The sequence below is a fragment of the Vanacampus margaritifer genome, chromosome 3 (assembly GCF_051991255.1).
Source record: "Vanacampus margaritifer isolate UIUO_Vmar chromosome 3, RoL_Vmar_1.0, whole genome shotgun sequence".
NCBI lineage: Eukaryota > Metazoa > Chordata > Actinopteri > Syngnathiformes > Syngnathidae > Vanacampus > Vanacampus margaritifer.
Genome location: NC_135434.1, coordinates 14,018,279 through 14,033,277, shown reverse-complemented (window position 1 = coordinate 14,033,277; position 14,999 = coordinate 14,018,279). Strand labels below are relative to the sequence as shown.

Below are 14,999 nucleotides of genomic sequence, written 5' to 3'. Positions count from 1 at the left end.
GGTAAAGTTTGGTGGCGGTAGGATTATGGTGTGGGGTTGTTTTTTAATGAGCTGAGCTTGGCTCAAGATAAACAAATCATTGAATGTGTTTTGCCCATAATTGTTACATTTTAGGTGAATTGTGATGATTATAATCTGTAGTGTTATATAGCACCTTTATTTACTTCTCTTTCAAAGTAGCGGTGTATGTCAACCTTCACACATCAAACAAATACACATTCCGGAGCACCTATCTTTGTGGGGCCCTCCCATTGCTATAATGCAGTTGCTAGCCCCTTCCCCTAAACCCAACCATCACAAATGATTGTCTAACCCCAACCCTTACCCTAACCCCAACCATAACACATTTCAAACCTAAACTCTAAAACCAAATCTTTACCTTCAAAAAGAGCTCTGTACTTGTGGGGCCCACAACTCTGTAAAATCCCAGAATATGGGCCCCAACACACCAGGCCTGCCAAAAACATTTATATATTTTTTTAGATTTAGCACCCAAAGTTGTACATTTCACCTAGATCTAGGTGCTTAACCTAACAAGAAGTCAGCCACTTTGATTTTACTATGGATTTTGGCACCATTTTTTTTGCCATTTATAGAGGTCATATTTTAATGAACTCCTCCTAGAGAATGTTGACATTTAACATTTTCAATTTATATTTTTACTGTTTTTGAATTTACTTATAGGTATATAGATGCCATATAACTATGTGTAGTTACATGAATAACACTGTGATAATGATTTTGTGAAATATATTGGAACCTCTCACTCCCTGCCAGCTCTTGAGATAAGAATGTGTATGTTTTAAAAGTTGTCAAGTTCTCATGTCATTAGTCATTTGGTCGTAAAAACTGAAGGTCCAAGGTCAAAGCCTGTCTACATCATTTCTCCGAGGCTGGTGGGGAGCTGAGGTAATCATATCAGTATCATGTGTCTGCTTATTAAGAACACTAATTCTTTGTCAAGTCTAAGGGGGGAGAATCTTTTGTACTAGTATAAAGCGACTGTGTGTTTCCATAGTCGACACACTGGAAGCTTAACATCACCTTTCGAATGTAAGCTTTTTTCCTGTGTCTTAAGAGCTCTTAATAAAATCCTTGCAAGGGAAACTTTTTCATGAGATCTCAATTCTGATTTATTTGAACACGCAAAAGATTACACTTAATAAAGTAATCAAATAATGCCTTCAAGAACTTAGCAGATCATCTTCAAACTTGTTTGCAAAACGATGTTTTTGAGGGTGTACACCTGGACGAATGTATGTGCCAATACCCAGATGTGGTCAGGGGTGTGACGGCCCTTCACATAATCTCGCAGCTCTAGCTTTGATTACAACTTATATCCTCATGAGGTAAAAACATAAAACCACAATCATGAATTTAAATTGCACATCGATTTTATTAGTTTGAGTAAAACCAGCCATAAAATCAAACATTAAATTATTAAACAAAATGTGGAAGAGTTTTTCCGGCTATAACATCGTAAATTTTAAATAAAGATGTGAGTTTTATTTCTGCGTGAAAAATGTAAACACTCACTTATGACCCTGCTTTAATCAAGCCGCTGCTTAACAACTGTGTGACCCTTGTTTGTGCTCGGGCTCAGAAAAGGAGTTTGTCATACGATATAAGCGAAGCTTGGATCTCATGCTGCGCAGACACTGAGAATTGCGATCCAGGATATCCTCCAGCTTGTCCACATATTCCACAAATGCCTATTAAAAAAAGCAGGAAGTCCACCATAGTAGAATTACATTACATAGATCTACAATGCAGTAAAAAGCAGAATTTTAACTCTGACCATATGAGGTTGCTTGCATAGAAGCGTCTGCTCCTCGTGCAGTAATGGCTCCATCTTCCTCAGTTTTTCCCAGTGGGCCTGGATGACACGCCATCTTGAAAAGAAGTTTGGAATGTTGTACAGTGGTTTACACAAACATAGGCAATACTTTTAGCATTACAGGACTGAAGCACCAACCATTCAAAAGTAGGGAAGGGTGGGGGGTATTAATTACTTTTGAGACCTGTTTTTTATTTTTTTATTTGGGGAATGCTGAAGCATTCACTGCAAATAGGACTGTAGAAAATGTAAGAAAATATATATAGTAAAAATAAGAAAATTATTACTTCAAATAAGCAAAATGATCTGCCAACAGAACAAGAAAATTTTACTCAAATGTAAGATTTAGAAAATAAGAAAATAATACTAGGCCCATATCAGAACAAAACAAAAAATATCCAACACAATTTCAAAGCATGTCATCTGAAGTGTGTAAGTGTTATCACTATTAACCACCTTTCTATGTGCAAAGAAATATTACCCATCTCCTGATTTTGAACACAGTTTGTCATGTTACTTACTTGGCATGATCCATTGTTAGGGAAAACTCTGGGTTGCAGGGACTTTCTTTACAGTGCAACTCTACTGGATCATCCATTTGGAGTTTACAAGATTTGCATGGGTGTTCTGGTCCTGGTGTGGCCCGACTGGTCTGAAGATTTGGTGTGGTGGTGTCACTTTTAGTCAAAGACGGTGACATGGCGTTCTTTGGTGCACATGAGGTTTCACGCGTCAGCTCCGTAAAATTAGCTGCGTCAAAAGTGGATGACCAGAGATCGTCTGGTAGGCAGAGGTTTGCGTCCTCATCGTTTCTATGTGTGAGATGTTCTAAATTGTAATTATTAGCCAATTTGGTGTCAGAAAATGGAAACCAAAGGTCTTTTGGGACACAGAGGTCTGCGTCTTCCTCCTTTGCATGCATGAAATGATCCTTTATTATGCACTCATTGGTCAATTTGGTGTTAGAGGTGGGAGACCAGAGGTAACATTCTCGATGTTTAGACTTTGCATGTGGGATTTGCCCCTTCATTGTGCACTCCAATTTTGTGTCAGAAGTGGGAGACTGGATATTCATTGGGAGGCAGATCTCCGCGTCATCCTTTGCATGTGTGAGATGGTCCCGTTTGCACTTACTAGTCAATTTGGCGTCACCAGTAGTTGATCTAAGGTACATTTTGTCATCTTTATTTTTTGCATGTGTGAGCTGCTCTTTTGTGTACTTTTTTGCCAATTTGCTGGCAGAAGTGGGAGACTGGAAGCCCTGTGGGTGGCATAAGCCAGAATCCTCATCCTTTGCATGGGTTAGCTCCTTTGTGTATTTTTTGGCCAACTTGGTGTCACAAGTAGAAGACTGGAAGTTGAATTGTCTGTCTTTATTTTTTGCATATGTGAGTGGCTCCTTTTTTTTCCCAAATGGACAGAGGTGGCTGTTGGTCCGATCTCCTTGAACCAGTAAGGCTGTGGCGGCCTGAGGTATGCAGATGCTTGAGGCATCATCCTTAGATGTTTTTGCTTTATCCTCTGGATGCTTGAGTACCTGAGTAGGATTTTTTAACAGTCTAGGTTGCTTTTTCCTTTCCTGTAAGGTTCGGACTAAGAATGGATGGACAGATTGTGCTTCCTGATGTAGCGGTTCAACCGGAGGGGAGATGCAGAGTGTCCTGTGGACCGACATTAAACAGTCCGTCCACAGCCCGTCGAGCGATGGGTCCATTTCCAGCGAGTCCTCTCCGTTCTCTCCGGTGTTGAAGGGCACGTCTACATCCAGCGCGGGGTCAGCCTGTTGTAAATGAGTCAGCCACCTCATCTCGGCCCTCTGCGGTGCGTCTTCTCTGAACGATTCACTACTTCCGACCCCGCTGTCGTACACGGGTGGCGTGCTTTTCGAACCGGGGCGGGCAGAACACGCGAGATGGCCGATGGATGGTGCGGAGGAGCTGAGGGATCGGTGGCCGTAGGAAGGTGGCGAGACGGAGAAGGGCTTGAACATTTGCAGCTGTCGGTGATAATGTCGCAGGTGCTGCTGCAACTCCTTGTCCACCGTTACATCTTCTCTACTTCCTTCTGTTGACTCTTCCACATTCTCATTTTGGCTTCCTTCACTCGGCCCTTCCATACGCGACATGCTGGAGCTCCTATTTTCTTTGTCGCAACCGTGCCCTCCATCGCCCATTTCCTGGGAGTTCCTTGCGTCGCTCAGTCTGACCCCATGTTTGCCTCGTGCAGCTCTTTCCTCCCCATCTCTGCTTGGCGTGGAACAGTCGACGGGACACCCCGCGGGTTTCTTCGGGGTGGGTGAAACGGCGGCAAAAGACGCTCTGGGTGTCGTTATCTTTGTGTTCTTTGGGAGATTCTTCCCAGCGCCACTGCCTTTGGAAGGCGGTGTGGCTTTGCAATCTTGTCCTGCGCCGCGACCCCTCAACTCTTTCACACTGTGGAAAATAAAGCACACAGTAATTTTATAGAGTAAATTTGACTCTAATTAGAGTGAGACCAAAAAGACTCAGTTTTAGAGTAATATTTACAGAGAGTGAAATAAACAATTTAAAAAAAAGTCACTCAATGGTTAAGGAACAAACTCACGACCTTCGCCTTGAGAGATAAATCACCTGATCTATGCCCCTCCTACTGTTTGCTTATATCCAAGAAGAGACCAAAAACATCAAAGATTCCATCTAACACGAGCGATATACTAACACACAGCAGGAGGTGCGCCACTTAGAAATGTCATGCTTTGCTTGGTCTGTGGTATAGTTTCAGTTTAAACCAGTGGTTCTCAATCCCTAGTCCTCAAGTACCCCCTTATCCAGCTTGTTCTGCAGGTCTCCAACAGCCAACACAGGTGTTTCAAACAGTTAATCAGCAAGCTCTGAATGAAGCCTGATAACGATCCTCATATGTGTTGGCTGAAGGATTAATTACTCACGTTGTTTTGTAATTCACAGCAGGGATCAGGAGTTTTCGGTATACAGCAGTACTGACATAAAATATTATGAATATAGCACGCCATGAAGTTTGTATAGTTGATGTGATCACGTGTCATAAAAAAACACAGTTCGCAACATACTTATTTTTATACAAATAGTTTTATACAAATATGGCCAAGATGTTGACTGCAACACACACACACCCCCCACACCGGTCTTATCATAACAACTTGCACGAAAAACTGAGTTTGAAGCAGACATGTTGGGCGAATTTCAAGGCTTGTTCATTGACATACTCCTATAAGAATTGGACTAATGTTGACAAATGTTTCCTTTATTTAATTCAGTTTCCTTTATTTAACCAGGTTAAGGTTAATTGAGATTAATAATCTCTTTTCCAAGAGTGTCCTTGATGCACACAAATAACATAATTTGCCATTATGAACACTTACCGATCGGCATATCTCAGTGTGTTCAGAGTGTGCTCTGTGGCCACGTTACCGGGCGAAATGTTGGCAATCATGCAAGTCATGGAGTTGCCAACAAATGAATCTTTCAGGACCTTAGTGCAAAAAAAAAAAAAAATGCTCAAGAGTTTAGCGTAATGAAAATAACATTACAGAAAGACTACAATGAGGTCTGAGTACCTGTGTGAGTTTGCTTTGTCTGAAAGGTGTGTGCCGCTGCTCTTGATCAAGGGAGCGGATACATTCTTTAAGCTGAGGGAGGGAAAATCACACATTATTTCAGGTCTCCCGCTTCTGATACCAAAATTGTCTAAAAGGCACACACAGGAACACCTCAAACCTGCAACAGATGAAGACACAGAATTTCCCCTTCCATCTCTCACTTTTGATGCCCAAATTGCCCAATAAGTCATACAACAAAGGAGAATCCAACAAATGCAAAGGACAGAATTTACCAGTGGTGTACCACTGATTAGTACACAATAGAGGAGCATTGGACACATGCAAAGGATCAGGAGGGCTATCTGGAACGTCTGAGGCCAAATTAGCCAATAAGTACATAAATGAGTGTGCTGTTGTATCTTACAGCCAACAGACTCTGGTTGATCTCAGCTCCCTCCATACGAGTCTGCCAGTCCGTTGCTGTGGTGTCCGATGCCCGCTCACTTCCCGCCAAGTCGATGAACCACATTCTTAAAGAAACAGTGTAAATACACTTGTTATGTGTTTCATAAGTAAAATGTATGCGGTATGTCCACTCAACAAAAATATAAACGCAACACTTCTGTTTTTGCTCCCATTTTTTGTGAGATGAACTCAAAGACCTAAAACTTTTTTCAGAAAACATTATGAGTGCACAGGTGTGCCTTAGACTGCCCACAATAAACGACCACTCTGAAAGGTGCAGTTTTGTCAGTCAGTCCCTGACTGTTTTTTTGAGTCCCCAGACCCCCCTCTCCCCCAATAAAACAAAACTGTACCTTTCAGAGTGGCCTTTTATCGTGAACAGTCTAAGGCACACCTGTGCACTCATACTGCATCTTGATATGGCATACCTGTGAGGTGTATATAATATTTGAGAGAAATGGTGATATTGCGTATGTGGAAGAAGTTTTACATTTTTGAGTTCATCTCATAAAAAATGGGAGCAAAAACAAAAGTGTTGCATTTATATTTTTTGTTGATATAGATAACAGTCTGACAGTTCAATGTAGCGGGTCACCTGCCAATGATGTGCTGGTTGGGGGATCTGAGCTGAATCTGAAGCAAAGCGTGGGACCTAGACGACAGCGGATTGACACCACTGACCCTTTTTGTGCGTGCCGCTAAACCCTGCGAAATCACCTTGAAACACAAAATAATAAATAAATAAATAAAAAGGGACAAAGATGGCATTATTCTATACAGTAGATACAGAAAGACCCTCCTTTGTCCTAATAGTCAGAGGCAGTTGTTTACCAACCTTCAGCAGCGAGTTGACTGACTCGACTCTGACATCACAAAGTCCTGCAATGTGCACCACATTGTTACCATCCTCCCTCACAAACAATCTAAAAAAGATCAAAAGAAGAGTTAGAACATTATAGAGTTACACCCATCCTATCACAGTGCAAAGATTAAAGGTAAAAAACAATTGTTCCTCCCACTTTTGATGCCAAATTGGCCATTATACAAAAGTAATTCCCACAACCAAAGAATGACATTCCACCATTCTACTTCTTTAAAGACGTACGGTTTTGCCACTTCTCAAGACAAATTGGCCAGTAAATATATTTTAAAAATAGCTGACGAGGACTGAGAATTCTGTCACCAAAGGGACCTCTGCTTTTCCGCCTCTGACGCCAAGATGGCCAAGAAGTAATATCCCATTTTCAGCTATGCAAAAAAACAAAGAGCACCTTTTCCTATTGTTGAGCAGGTCGTAGACCTGACGACAGTAGATCTCACAGAAGCTGACGTACACCAGCATTGGGCTGCGCGTTGCCAACAGGTGGGCAAAGATATCCTGGACCGCCAGCACATACAAACCCGCTTCTCCAGGAGTGGAACCCATCATGGTATGCGTTTTGCCTGCACCCGTCTGGCCAAATGCAAAGCAAGTGGCTTTGCCCCTACATATACACATACAATTTGTCTAATTAGCACCATTAAATACTGGAAGTCAAACTTAAATATTTCTTGTATATGTGACCTCACTAGTCTAAACTTAGTTGACATTCTGATAAATATTACATTTGTGGAATATGAGTTATGAAGCAAAATCCAGCCGTTTTTAATCAATATCAGAAGGAGGCCATTTTGCCACTTGCTGTCAAATGAAGATGACATCGAAGTTGCTCAGTTCTCCGGCAACAGCTAATCACAGCTCATGGCTTCAGAAGACAGATGAGCTGTGATTGGTCATTGAGGGGAGCCTTGAGCAACTTTGATGTAATCTTCAGTTGACAGCAAGTGACAAAATGGCCGCTCTCTGAGATGGATAAAAATGGCTGGATTTTGCTTCTTAACTCATATTCCATTAACGCAATATTATACCGTATTTAGACTAATGGGACTGCATAGAATATATTATTGTCAAAAAATATTGGGGGTTGACTTCCCCTTTAAATATATATATATTTTTTGCTATAAGATGGATAAAAACGGCTGGATTTTGCTTCTTAACTCATATTCCATTAACGCAATATTATACCGTATTTAAACTAGTGGGACTGCATAGAATATATTATTGTCAAAAAATATTGGGGGGTTGACTTCCCCTTTAAATAATATATTATTATTTTTGTTTTACTATAACAGCCCAGATCAGTAAATATTGCTGAAATTCTGGCTTGAGGGAGCCCTTTAAAATGTTTAATGAAATAAAATAAAAACATTATGCAAAAAAAACCAATGATAATAATAATAATAATAATAATAATGAACTGAGGGAAAAAAAGGTGAATTGATAAACGAAAGGAAACAAGTGGACAATTTGACACCTTACCCATCAAGCATGTGCTGCACCAGAGGATATGCCGTTTTCTTATATACTTCCTCATTGGAATGATAATCTCCAAAAACTTGGTCAAAGTAGAATGGGTGCTACGAAACAAATCAGACAATGAAAAATAAGCGTTATGGAGATAATCTCATTGCATTATGGTTTTAAAACAAAAATTTTGAATTGTTGTACCTGTAGAATGTATTGGGTAAGATCCACGGCTTCTTTGCCTTCTTCCACAATCACGCACTCTGCGCTGGGTGTTATCACCACATCCTCCTCACCCTTCTTTCTCTCGGCCTGTGTCAGAGGTCGTTTCCTCACGCAAACGGTGATCCTCGGCCCATGGGTTTGCCTACGAACGAGAGTCCAAATGAAAGAAACTTGAAGCAACTACGATGAAATGTTGCCATAATTTCCCATCTGTTTATTACTCCTGATGCATGTTTGGTACTAGAGTGGCTCAAAATACCGAAGACAACTTCCATGTGTGTTTTTCACACTTCTGACAATTCTGATTTGGTGTGCCATCCATTTTAACATCTGACGTCAATAATTCATTTGAACTATTTCTATTAGTTTAACATTTTTTCCACTTTTGTTAACAAGAGTATGAAAACCTAAAAAAAAACAAGATTTTACATTAAGAACAGATATAAAATTTGTGATAAATCGTGAGTTAACTAGTGAAGTCATGCGATTAATTACGAAAAACGTTAATCGCCCGACGCCCCTAAATTTTAATAATCTTTTCTTTTTTTAAAAAAGTAATTTTAATTAATTTGTTTTTTTCCTTTTCTTTTCTTTTCTTTTTCCCCCTTTTTTATTTAAAGAAAAGATTATTAAAAATTAGGGGTGTCAGACGATTGTTTTTTGAAAATAATAATTAATCGTATGACTTCACTAGTTAACTCACGACTCATCTGTTTTTAATGTACAATAAAAAAAAATCTAGGTTTTCATACTCTTGTTAACAAAAGAGGGAAAAAATGTTAAACTAATAGAAATAGTTCAAATGAATTTTTGACGTCTATAGCCGTCAATTGCAGTGAATGAGTTAAGCATAACTGGAAGGACATTCAGTGGACTGTACAATCATTCACTCACTTTTTTGCAGAAACTTGCTGAAGAGGAAGCCCGTAGTTGTACCCTGGTTTCCTCTTGGCTTCATAAACAGGCATTGGATGGTTTGCTTTATCTGTGCACCTCTTGGCTGCAGCTCTGGGTCTCGGGCGCTGGTGGTTGTGATGGTGGGACGCAGCATTCCTCTGGGGTTGTAGTGTGGAGTACGTATTATACATGGCTAATCGTTTAGTAATATCTGGCCTGGCTCTGTGGGTGCTGTGCTGCGCAGGACGCTTGTGGGATGTGTCCTGGTCATCTGCCTCTTCTTCAAGTCTCACCCCCTCCTTCTCCAGCGTATTGACTAGATGGACCAGCTTGAAGAGGCGGCTTTTATCTTCCGCCGTGTGGATCTCCAGGAGGGGCAGATCCTCAGAAGTGAGGGTTACGAGATGGGCCGTGTGGCGGATCCCCAAAGAGGTGAAGCTGAAAAGTACATGGAGGAATGAGCGATGCAGTCCGAGTTCGGGTTTAAGATCTTGTAGTTACCGCTCATGAAGACGCTGAAGGCCCACCATCTTGAGGCACTCAAACAGGCTCAGTGTCATGATTGGATGGCCTCCCACTTGTCTCCACAGACCCTGGTGGGAGCCAATCACTCACTTTTGTGATTAATTATGCATTGAAACTTGAAATCAACACAGTAATAATAATTCCCCACATTTTCGCGGTTCATGATTCACAAATTAACCTATTCGCACCTCAACTTCGGGAAAAGCATTGTATGTCGGGGAGGAGGCAAGTTTAGCCTGGGTTATTAGCTGAAGAAGGGGGAGAATCGTTGCCGCCTGAGAATATACAGGCACACTCATGCACACTATCATCTAGTTTCATCCCTCCCACACGTCGTAAACACACGGTCCTTTAAATACACTTTTTGACCTCAGGGAACCTGTGCTCATTGAATCTCATTTAAGGCGCCCACATTGTCATCACAAAACTACTGAGGTGCAAAACAAAGCGCAAGACACAATTATGTTAGGAATGAGGTTGTAACATATCAAAATATAGAAAAAGTGAATGCTGTAAATACTGCACTAACAATATAACCATAACCAGTTGCTCAGGGCCAGCAAGGACCTCTCTGCTAGCCTAAACAAACTAAAAGCAGCACAAACAAACATTTACAACCTAAATTCTAATATTTGTTCCATGCAATTACAGTACATTATACTTATAACAGCATATTATCTTCATGTCATATAATTTATCTTGGCTAAACTTCCAGTACATGCATGTTTGTAGATTTTTGTCCAATCAGATGTCAGTCTCTGTGTATTGCATTGTCAATCTAATTCGGCCAGGGATTTAAAAATCTGTAGTGTTGGACAATGTTCTTTAAAGTTCAAACTCAATTAGTAATGGCACTGTTTCATTAACCAATCAGATTTCACACTCATCCTTCCTCACAAGGTCATCTTTTTGTCCTAGTGACTTCATCATTTTTATCCTCTGATTTGTTGGTCAGAGCAAAACTTGGACTAGCAAGACACATTTGCATTGATCTGAACACGTTGGTTAGTTAGTTAGTTGGTTGGTTGGTTAGTTAATTCTCTCGCGTTATTAAATAAATACTGATCCTGATCTACTCCCGAAGAATGTACGTGCCACAGCGCAGAGTCGTGATAGTGGCGGTATTAAGAGTTTAATTAAATCGGGTAAATCTCCACCTCGCTTAAATCCCAAGATCCGTCTCAAGATCCAGGTTCAAATGCACAAACCGCCACTGATTGAGAATAGACTGTGCAAGCGCATAAATAAACATTATATTAAAAAACATGGATGCAATTAATGGACCATATTTAAATGCATTTACCCAATTAAAAATCACAAAATTGAGACCCTATTTCCCCGACCGTGACCCTATCATTTTAGGAACTTTTTAGTTTTGTAAAGTCACACATATAAAACGCAAATAAATAAATAAATAAACTTACCAGTGTGAGTTCCGTTTAAACACAAGATGCACATTGACGAAGGCCGAAGAAGAAAGTGTGAGCACGTTTCTGAAGTCCGATGATGTTTGAAAAGTGCACTGGACGCCACAGAGGGGCGTCGTGATATGCGAGCCTTCTGACTCAAAAACGAATTAACGGTGCTAATTTGTTGCTAGCACAGGATTAAAAGACACATTATAAGTGGTTCCCTTGTGACAATTAACGTTGACATGCATCGCTATGTCCGGACACTTCACTTGGGTCTCCATGGCGACGGCTGCCACGGATGAGCACGAAAAAGATGATAATCCAATAAAACAAGATTAGATCAATCAGTCACGAAATCTTAAGGGATGTGGACCGGAACGATTAATATAAGTATTGTGATTATTATTGATACTCAGAGCGTTTATAAGCAGTACTATACTGTTCTATCAAAGCACAGTAGCGCTCAATGTTTTGCTTTTAATAAATACGGAATTAAAAGATCTGCCGAGGGTGATTCGTGTTTTAGACGGACGGTAATAGAAGTGACACAATCTTCTAGCCATTCTCGGAGTTATATATAATTTTCATATGTAATATTTCACATTTTACTTGATATGTAAATCCATGGCGGCATTAAGTGTCCAGGTTATTTTTAGACGTCCGTGGGTGATTGACGGTGTTTTACAGGGGGACAGTATTAGTGGTAACACACAACATGCTGAGCAAGTGAGCATCGTTAGCAGGTTGTGCTAATTTTGATCGGTTTTGGCAGTTATCTTTTTGTAAAACTGAAAATATTGTCAATATACTGTGTACATACACAACTCAATAGACATGTATTGTAACCTTTAATATACAAACCGAAAGTAGACACGCTGTTAGATGTCAAGTTAGCGTGGAGTTTATGCTAAAGTTACAGATAGACACCAACTCAACTGTTTGTTACCGTTCATGGTGATAAAGTGACTGTATGCTTGAGTAACTCTATTCGTGGCCACATACGAGAGCATTACATGTTGCACTAACTGGCTTTAAACAAGCTGCTTTAGAGAGGGGTTATATTTTATTTATTTTTATTTCATTGAGGTTATGAATTTAGGTTTGGATTCCTCTTCAGCTTTCACCTCATTCTTGTACTAGGCATAGGTTCCATCAACAGCATAGTTTTACTTAATTCACCAACATTCATTCTGCCTTACTTTGTCATCTTTCCCCAGCGTACATTTACATTTAACATCTTTTTGTAGCTTCATTCACCAGCCGCCATATAGTGCTTATTCACAAACAGCCCCCTCTTCATCTTCTGTCGCCTCTTTCACCACATTTGGTTTAATCTTACCAGCATAGCTCTTTTTTTTTTTTTTTTTTGCCAGCATAGGATAATCTTGCCGTTAGTTGACTTCTTATGGGAGAATAGTTTTCCCTTTTGTCACCTTCTTTCATCAACAGAACTTCCTTTCATCTTTCTTCTTTTTTTTTTTTTTTACAGAAATGCCCCTCTAGCAAGTAACCAACATGTCCTTCGAGGAGAAAACTTGGCAGATCTCGTCCTCTTCATCTGCTCCTCTATCTACTCCTCCAACCCCTTCCTCTCAGATCTCGTCCTCTTCATCTGCTCCTCTATCTACTCCTCCAACCCCTTCCTCTCACTTCGTCGGGAAACGTGATGACATCATCAGATGCGGCCGTGTGACCAAGCTGGTGAATGGATGTCGGGATGTCCTAGTCGTGTACCACCAGGGGGAATTCCATGCGATGGACATGCGTTGTTACCGTAAGAAAGAGTCTTTCAGATGAATACAATAACTTTTCTAGGTTATTTTTCATCTCTCGGATGCTTCTTTCACCAATATAGTTTGTTCTTTCTCCGGCGTAGCTTATTTATCAACTTTCAGCAGTTTCTTTTGGAACTATAGTTTCTACTTTGCCAGGATAGTTTTGTCTTCATCATTCTGCCGCTTCTTTCAGCAGCATGGCTTCCTCGCCATCACTTCAGCTTTACTTTCTCTGGCAGAGCTTACTCTTCATCTTTCAGCAGCTTCTTTTGCCATCAAAGTTCCCCCCTCTTTAAACAGCACAGCTTTCTCTTGATCTGTTTGTAAACCATAAAGAATTGTCCGCTGTGTTAAATTATGAAGGGAAAAAAAGCGAGCTAACATGAATTGCTTTTGTGTCGACAGATGCAGGTGGTGCTTTACAACAAGGAGATATTGAGGTGCGCTTTCAAACATCTGCATTTTGTACTTAGTTATGATCAATATTACATCTCAGTCTCACATCTTATTGATCCATCAGGAGTTCAACGGGCGCGTGTGCATTGTCTGTCCATGGCACAAGTACAAGATCACGCTGTTGGAAGGCGAGGGACTGTACCAAGCCGTGGACAACCCCACCGTCAAACCTCTGAGAACTCACTGGCGCTCCAAGGGTGTCAAACAGAGGGTCCACAAAGTCACTGAAGTGAATGAGGACATATATATTACACTAAACGACTCCAAAGAGGCTGTTGAGTCTGATTACTACCAAACTGACGCATACAGGACCAATTTATGCATCAAAAAAGTCCACTGACAAGAAAATATTGCATGTGTTTGTATGTACATTATGTCTGCAGAGTATTGTGTGACGTGCTATTTTATGGCTGCAAAGTGATTCACAATAATCAAGTCAAATCATTATTTAATGAGTACAGTGGATCTCTGCTATTTGCATGGGATAGAGACCGGCTGGCCAATGAATTGCGACAATCTGCATATAATTGTTGGCCATTGAAACGCATTTGGAAAAAAAATTAATGTAACCAGCCCCAAATGTTCAAAAAACACTGAAAAACATGTGTTCTCTATTAAAAATAAATACATATTTAAACATTTTGAAAATATACCTGCAAATCCACGTTCCAAATCATGAGTATAACTCAAATGCGTTGTTAGCAAGCAATTATCGTGTTAGATACAATGAATGAACAGGTCATGAAGTCATAAAAAAAAAATTTGTAAACCCATCCATCCATTCTGTACACTTCTTACGCTATTTGGGTCGCAGGGTGTTGGTGCTGATCCAAGCTGACTTTGGGCCAAACAAGAACTGGCCGCCAGGCAGTCACACGCAATAGAGACAGGCAACCATTCAGACTCACATTCAGACCAAAGTCAGGCAAATGTGCCACTACACCATCAGTGACTATTTTGAATAAATAAAATATAATGACATTTATAAATCAGACTTGCAATAAATTATTACAAAAATATGTATTTCTTATATTTCATTTCATCACACCATCTAATTTTGGCACAAACAATCTTCCATACTTATGGAAATGGCATTCAATAAAAAGGTCAATGGGACATGTATACAGTAGTGTCATGAAATGAATAATTAAATAGGTATAAGACAATATTTAATATATTCCACAGCTTGATTAAGTAGTGGAAAATGTAATAAGTTATTGTGTATTTAATTAGCGTTATATTTTTAGCACAAACATCCATATAAATTAAAGTATTCATTAAAATGCCATGAAATAATGAAAAATGTCATGATTTTCGCTTATATCACAACTAAATGCACACCCTTACAAATTATTTCACATTTTGATAAATTTAAAATTGATATGTTAATGAGTTTTAATTATCTATTTAACTGATATCGTATTTATTTAACGTTGGCACAAACAACCAGCAATATAAATTGCATTGAATAATTAAAAATAGCCATTAAACGGATTAAAAATAATAA

At 39.8% G+C, this 14,999-nt stretch overlaps 2 protein-coding genes across 10 annotated transcripts; one reads left to right on the top strand and one right to left on the bottom strand.

Moving 5' to 3' along the window:
• Positions 1-1,372: 1,372 nt before the first annotated feature.
• Positions 1,373-11,731, bottom strand: LOC144048647 (uncharacterized). Of its 2 annotated transcripts, XM_077560846.1 has the most exons (14): positions 11,274-11,731; positions 9,826-9,917; positions 9,322-9,762; positions 8,407-8,569; positions 8,218-8,315; positions 7,130-7,342; positions 6,694-6,781; positions 6,454-6,575; positions 5,818-5,923; positions 5,412-5,483; positions 5,217-5,326; positions 2,359-4,269; positions 1,799-1,892; positions 1,373-1,712 (listed from the first exon to the last, which is right to left on the bottom strand). In XM_077560846.1, the coding sequence occupies exons 2-14, from the start codon at positions 9,882-9,884 to the stop codon at positions 1,566-1,568; spliced, it is 3,624 nt and encodes a 1,207-aa protein (XP_077416972.1). In that variant the 5' UTR covers positions 9,885-9,917; positions 11,274-11,731; the 3' UTR covers positions 1,373-1,565. The 2 variants fall into 2 exon arrangements, with proteins under 2 accessions (XP_077416972.1, XP_077416971.1); XM_077560845.1 differs by having other exon boundaries at positions 9,826-11,731.
• LOC144048651 (Rieske domain-containing protein-like) lies at positions 6,909-14,608 on the top strand. 8 transcript variants are annotated; one of them, XM_077560859.1, is made up of 6 exons: positions 6,909-7,288; positions 9,569-9,756; positions 12,751-12,856; positions 12,911-13,035; positions 13,442-13,476; positions 13,557-14,608. In XM_077560859.1, exons 3-6 carry the CDS (start codon positions 12,777-12,779, stop codon positions 13,830-13,832), a joined length of 516 nt encoding a protein of 171 aa, XP_077416985.1. In that variant the 5' UTR covers positions 6,909-7,288; positions 9,569-9,756; positions 12,751-12,776; the 3' UTR covers positions 13,833-14,608. The 8 variants fall into 8 exon arrangements, with proteins under 8 accessions (XP_077416985.1, XP_077416983.1, XP_077416980.1 ...); XM_077560857.1 differs by lacking the exon at positions 9,569-9,756; XM_077560854.1 differs by having other exon boundaries at positions 12,751-13,035.
• Positions 14,609-14,999: the final 391 nt, after the last annotated feature.

Coding starts and splice junctions, on each gene's coding strand:
- LOC144048651 (XM_077560853.1), top strand. CDS start 12,777: ATGTCCTTCGAGGAGAAAACTTGGCAGATCTCGTCCTCTTCATCTGCT. Junction 13,036..13,441: donor GATGGACATGCGTTGTTACC/GTAAGAAAGAGT, acceptor TTGTGTCGACAG/ATGCAGGTGGTGCTTTACAA. Junction 13,477..13,556: donor TACAACAAGGAGATATTGAG/GTGCGCTTTCAA, acceptor TTGATCCATCAG/GAGTTCAACGGGCGCGTGTG.
- LOC144048647 (XM_077560845.1), bottom strand. CDS start 9,884: ATGACACTGAGCCTGTTTGAGTGCCTCAAGATGGTGGGCCTTCAGCGT. Junction 9,763..9,825: donor CTTCAGCGTCTTCATGAGCG/GTAACTACAAGA, acceptor TGTACTTTTCAG/CTTCACCTCTTTGGGGATCC. Junction 1,893..2,358: donor CTAACAATGGATCATGCCAA/GTAAGTAACATG, acceptor CTTCTTTTCAAG/ATGGCGTGTCATCCAGGCCC.